Source organism: Lipotes vexillifer, unplaced genomic scaffold (genome assembly GCF_000442215.2).
Source record: "Lipotes vexillifer unplaced genomic scaffold, Lipotes_vexillifer_v1.1 scaffold478, whole genome shotgun sequence".
Lineage (NCBI taxonomy): Eukaryota > Metazoa > Chordata > Mammalia > Artiodactyla > Lipotidae > Lipotes > Lipotes vexillifer.
This window is the reverse complement of record NW_006779682.1, coordinates 604,105-610,174: the sequence shown is the minus strand read 5'-3', so window position 1 is coordinate 610,174 and position 6,070 is coordinate 604,105. Positions and strand designations below refer to the sequence as shown.

The window sequence follows — 6,070 nt, the reverse complement described above, 5'->3', positions numbered from 1 at the left end:
AAAAAAAAAAAAAAAAAAAAAAATCAGAGCTCACAGGCCTTGAAGGAAGAGAACAGAATGAGTCCCGCCAGGGCCCCTCTCCATCCACAACACGCCGCAGCCCCATTTCCGAGCACCCCGAGACTCCCATCACCCTGAGCCCGGGAACCACCAAGGGGAAACAGGCTGACCCAGCCCCACACAGAGACGGCCAAGCCGAGGTCCGCTTTCCAATCTGATTTTGTAAGACGGCCAGTACGACCGGAATCCACAAGTCCACAGCCTCTTTTTCCGGGGTGCCCAGAACCTAGAGTCCTGATCCAGGACTTGGGGGAGTGACCCTTGTTCATAAGAGTCCATTTTCCAGTTACACATCTGTGGCGTTTATACCAGCCACACGTGGCAAGACTGGGGACCCTGATGCTGAGAGAGGCCTCTGCTTTGAGTTCTTTCCCGCAAGGGAACCACCTCCTCTTCGGCCCTCTCGCTGGCCCTGAGGTTCCAGCCCCGCGGCCCCCCACCCAGGACATCCGCCACTCCGGCCACCTGGTCCCCTCACGTCCTTACCTTGACGTGGTAGTGGGCGTCCAGCAGGATGTTGGCGGGCTTGAGGTCCAGGTGGAGAAGAGGCGGGGCCATGCAGTGCAGGAAGTTCATGCCCACAGCCGTCTCGTGGATGATGCGGAAGCGCAGGCCCCAGGGCAGCGGCTCAGAGGCCAGCAGCTTCTCCAGGGAGCCTGTCTCCATGTACTCCGTGACCAGGCCCACGGGCTCCTGGCAGATGCCGTACACGGGCAGGATGTAACGGAACTTGGCCATCTCCATCTTCTTGGCTTCCTCCAAAAGTTCCATGCGCTCCCTGGAAAAGTTCAAAGACGTGAGGAATGTGTGCGCAGTGGTCACCTGGCCACAGGCACAGGCACTGTGGCCGGGAGATAAGCAGCTTCACACGGCTGAGAAAATTACTAAAACGCACGTACACATGTGTACAAGTGTACGTATGCGTGCGTGCGTGCGCGCGCGCACGCACACACACACACACACACGAGCTCACTTTAATGTCACATAATTAAATTCTAGGCCTTCCCATGTCTTCAGTCCGTGGTTATTCAAATGCATCTACATGTCGTGGGGTTGTCGTAAGCAGGGAGGAGAGAGACTCCAATCATTATCTGAAAACCCTCAGGTAGCACTGAGCCAATGCAGGCTCTGAGCTTCAGATGATGAGGCCGACACTGACAATCCCTTCTCTTGGGATGACGGAAGGCACCTTTAGGTTTGACCAAAAGCTTTAACGAATTATCCATCCAAAGAGCCCAGCCCCCTTCTTTGAGAAGCCCATCACTCTGGCTGGCCCCATCATTCCTAAACCCTAACCCCACACTGAAATTAACAGAGCCTGGTCTAAAGCAGGGTCTGCAGACCGCTGCCCAAGAGCCACGTTCTTTTTAAAACCATTATTTAAACTGTAGTAAAATGTACGTAACATACTACCTATCGCCGTAACCATTCAAAAGTGTGCAATTCACGGGCATCATATCCGTTCACGACGTTGTGCAACCAACACCACGCACTCCACCCAAAACTTTGTCATCATCCCAACAAAAACTCTGTACCCACCCAACAGGAACCCCTCCTTCCAGGCCCCGCTCCCAACATCTCTTCCACTTTTCCATCTATGAATTTGCCTGCTCTAGGGATCTCACATATGTGGAAATCATGTAACATCCTTCCTTTAGTAACTGGCTTATTTCACTCATCATATGTCGTCCAGGTCCATCCACGCTGTAGCACAAACCAAAACATCACTCCTCTTATGGCTGAACATTATTCCATTGTATGAACGTACCGCATTGTGTTTATCCGCTCCTCTGTCGATGGACAAGACCCCTGGGTCGTGTTCACCTTCCAGTTACTGTGACTAATGTACATTTATACACACAGGTGTTCAAGTCCCTGCTTTCAACTCTTTTGGATACGCGCCGAGGCAGAGAGTTGCCTGGTCACGTAGTAGTTCAGTGTTTAACCTTTTGAGTAACTGCCAAACTGCTGTCCACAGCCAGCTGCTGTTTTGTAAAGAAACTGACTGGATGGCAGTCTCACCCATCCACGTCCAGCGGGGCGGAGGCTGTCTCCGCACTCGTGGCAGAGATGCGTAGCTGCAACGCAGACCCCATGGCCTGCAGAGCCTGAAAGGTCTACTCTCTGCCCTTCACGGAAAGTCTGCCAACCCCTGGTCTAAGGTCACTTCCTGGTGCAGCCTTTACAGACGAGTACTCAGGGCCCTGGTCGGTGTCAGCGTGATGGGTCAAAGTCTCAGAGTGCATTCAGGAGAAGAGGCCAAATCCCACAAGGACAGACAAGGTCCGGCCTGTTCTCAAACACGGCCACCATAGAAAGCACCCGGGGAAATGGCTGAAACGCAGACTCCCGGGCTCCGCTCCCGGAGAACGGGCTCTGGGTGGGTGCCAGGAACCTGCTTTCTAGGAAGCTCCTAAAGGAAAAGTCTAGAACCACACAGCCTATGGGAGCTGGGAACTGAGGCAGGAAGCAGCCGGGGCAGCCTCAGGGACCCCCAACCCCCCACCCGAGAATGCAGATTCCCACACAAGCCCCCCGGCCCATGACCGAGGACGGCTCCGTTCCCACCACGGGGGCTCTTCCGGAGCTTGGGCACACCTGCCCGCCCCACTGAGCCTGCTTCCCAGCCTGCTGGAGAGTCAGAAACCACCACGGAAATGAGGTTGTTTCTTACTGATCTGACCTCCTCTCTGAGACTGCAGCTCACTCCCAGGCCTCCTTTACAGGTACGAAAACACTTCCCAGGGAGGAGGCCACCTGCAAGCAGGAACCACGCCGCACTGTTTACCAAGGTCTGCAGCACCCAGCTCTGCCTGCGGTGGGCTCAGCTGGACAGGACCACAGCGCCCCTGCCCGCGCGTCCAGCCCCTGAATATGGGAGGGGAGTTCCCGCCCCGCCCGCCCTCAGGTGAGCGCTGGCCAAGGCGGGTGTCTCAGGGAGAGGATCCCTGGGTGCAGACCAGCGGTTCACCCCTGGGGGAACTTTGCCTCCGGGGGACATCGGGCACCGCCGCTGGCATCCAGCGGGTAGAGGCCAGGAGCACCACCCTGCACCTTACAGCACACAGGACGGCCCCCCCGGGCAAAGACTTACCCAGCCCCAAAGGCCAAGAGTTAAGCCTGACAACCACTGGAACAGAGCTCACGCATTTTCAGCCAAATTTAAAATAAACCACTAAAGGGATTTCCCTGGCGGTCCAGTGGTTAAGACTCCGCACTTCCACTGCAGGGGGTGCCGGTTCAATTCCTGCTCGAGGAGCTAGGATCCCTCATGCCCATGCCGTGTGGCCAAAAAAAAATGTTTTTAAATAAACCACTACAGTCTGGAATCACCCACCTAAGTAGTCCCAGCAATTACTTTAATTTTAATCTGCATCCAATTAAAATTCATTTATTAACAAGTATTTACTGAGCGTCCTCTGCATGTTAGAACTGAGGATAAGAGACCCCTTCCCTGCACCTTCAGGGTATTAACCTCCTAGGGGAGAAGGTGGAAAATCACCCCTAAAAAAACAAGTGTAGTTGAAAATCCAAGTTCTTTGAAGGGGACGTACAGGGACCTGGGGATGTTTAATAAAGGGGGTCCCTGACTCAGGTGGGCAGAGGGCAGCAGCGAGGGCTCGTAAGGTCTCAGTCCCATTCCTACACCAGAGCCCCAGGCTGGAAGCAGCAGGGGCAGAGCGGCCACGAGGCACTCAGGGTGGTCACCGGGGCCCTGGCTGCCAGAAGTGCAGAGAGAGGAAGCTGGTGGACGCAGGGCCCGTTTTCGAGGGAGAATCATTAAGGCCTGGTGACCGACTGGATGTGGAGAAGAGAGAGGTAGCAAGGATGACCCTAGACGTCTACTGGGACTCACTGGGCGGCTCCCCATTTACGGAATCAGCAGGAGCGGGGCAGGCAGGGGGCAAGGCGGTCAAGACTTTGGTTCTGAACAGGCTCCAGGAGCAGAAGAACCCCCTGGCGCCAGGAAAGAGCGCGACAGGTATCAGGAGTGAATCATGACATGACTATGGAACAAAACTGAGCTCAGCATGACGTGCTCTCTTAGCACTCTGGTCAAAGAGCCCATGAATGGAAAACACGATGTCCACAAGAGCCCCCGTGGGGGTCCCCGGGCCGGGCTGAAGAGTGGGTTCAGGTGCCTGGCCCAGGCCGGCCAGCGCCGGCTGCAGCCACAGTGCTTGCTGGGTTCCAGGGTGACATGCAGGCAGACCCCAGCGCTGTGCCCGGTCCCGAGGGACATCTGAAAGAGGAAAGGGCTGCATCAAGCAACATTTCAAATAAGGGTAGTCATTTAAGGAGAGAAAACGGCACCCTCAGGCCCATCTCCTTTCTCCTCCCCGGGGAAGACCTCACGTCACCTACACTAACCAGTTCAACTACCCTCCTAACACTCTCTCCCGAGCTGTCGCGGCAGGGATCAGTGCCGCTGCCGCTCTGTTTCCTATTTTAGGAAACAGCTTTGCGACCTGTCTGGTCCCACTGCCTTTATTCTCTTTCAAAGTGGCCGCTGTGCCACCGCTCCCCACCAGCGTGAGTCCAGCACACTGCGTCCACGTGGCCCTGGCACAGGTCCGGCCGCAGGATGGACAGAGACCCGCTTCCGCCGGGAGACCACGGGAGGATCCCTCCAGGCCCGCAGGCTTCCAGGCACTACGGGTTCCGGAGTTACAGGCCGGGCACTCACAAGGATGGCTTTTCTCTGCTTTCAGCAGACGTTCTAAGAGGCAGCCAGACCGACAGCTGAGGAGGTTCCTTAAGTGAGGTTCCATTCACCCAAAGGGCTACGTACGTCAGAGCCAGATGACTTCTGACGGCTGAGCTCACTAGACTCAGGAGAGCGGCTGGCGGGAGAGCCCCGCCCCAGTGCACCCAGGTCAGCAGGTTCGCGGCTCTCTCCCCCGCCCCGGGCCCTCCCCACCGCACTGAGAGCCCATTTACCTTAGTTTAAAAAGGGGGGGGGGCGAGCCACTGCAGCCGTCTGCTCCAGAAAGCTGGCCACAGCCGGAATGTTCTCAGACAGCCCGCACCCTTTCCGGAAGCAACACCAGGTGGCTCGGTCCCACGGACCACACATCCCAGGACAGCTCGTGGAGGACGGCCAGCTATCCTGGAAGATAAGGCCTCGTTTCCAGGACAAATCACCTTCTCCGTGACAGCTCAATCAGAAATGCCTAAGAGCCGCGGACCCCGCTGTGGCTGCACCCCTGGGGCGAGGAAGGAGGTCCCGGGATCACCCAGCAGGGGGTTCCAGGGGACCCCCCCCCCAGAGAGCCCCTCATTCAGGCCTGGGGAGTGGGTTGGCCGGGCCCCCTAACCGCCCTCTTTGGTCACGTTTAGAAGGGTCGGCACAAAAAACGTTCACCCCGTTTACACTCTAGTGACCACTGAGCCGAAATCCAAGCCACCCCACCCTCTAGGCCTTTCTTCAGCTGCCCCTAGGATACCCCCCAGTACCCACTCTCCCAACTCTGCAGCCGGTAGCAGCAGCAATTCCATAAGCCTTGGCTGGGCCCTCTCCGGGCACTGCTGGAGGAGACGAGAAGGTGCTTCTCACCCAGGATGAAACCACCACTGTGTCAATTATTTTTTTTAATATATTTTCCTCAAAGCGATGTTCCCGGTTTATGCCCACGACAGCACGAGGGAACTGGAGATGGATTTACTGTGATGACTATTATCACTTTAGCACCTGAGCGATTTTCAGGCCAGTCCCAGAGCCCAGGTGCGGGAGGGGGGCCAGGGGGCTTCAGGAGCCCAGCCTCCTCACAGCCACACCATCAGCATCAAATCCCACGCCACCCGGTGACGAGTGACGTTTCCGGCCACCCGAGTCCACGGACATCAGTCTTCATTCATACAACCTAAGAATGGTGACGTGCTAAAAGCGTGTCTACGATTAGGCACAATTCAGTGGGGCTGGCGTCATATTTCTCCTCTGTAATCATTCCCATCACACCTCCTTTCTCCCATTTGAGGAAGGGTTGCTAATTCCGTTTCCCAGCAGGAA

The 6,070-nt window shown here is 56.3% G+C and overlaps 1 protein-coding gene across 1 annotated transcript in view; it reads right to left on the bottom strand.

Annotated features, from left to right (window-relative positions):
- The window catches only part of RIPK4 (receptor interacting serine/threonine kinase 4), a 27,375-nt gene that overhangs the window by 14,499 nt on the left and 6,806 nt on the right, over window positions 1-6,070 (bottom strand). The window contains exon 2 of the mRNA XM_007452875.1: window positions 547-838. Coding sequence (XP_007452937.1) covers window positions 547-838 — 292 coding nt within the window. The remainder of the gene's footprint in view (window positions 1-546; window positions 839-6,070) is intronic.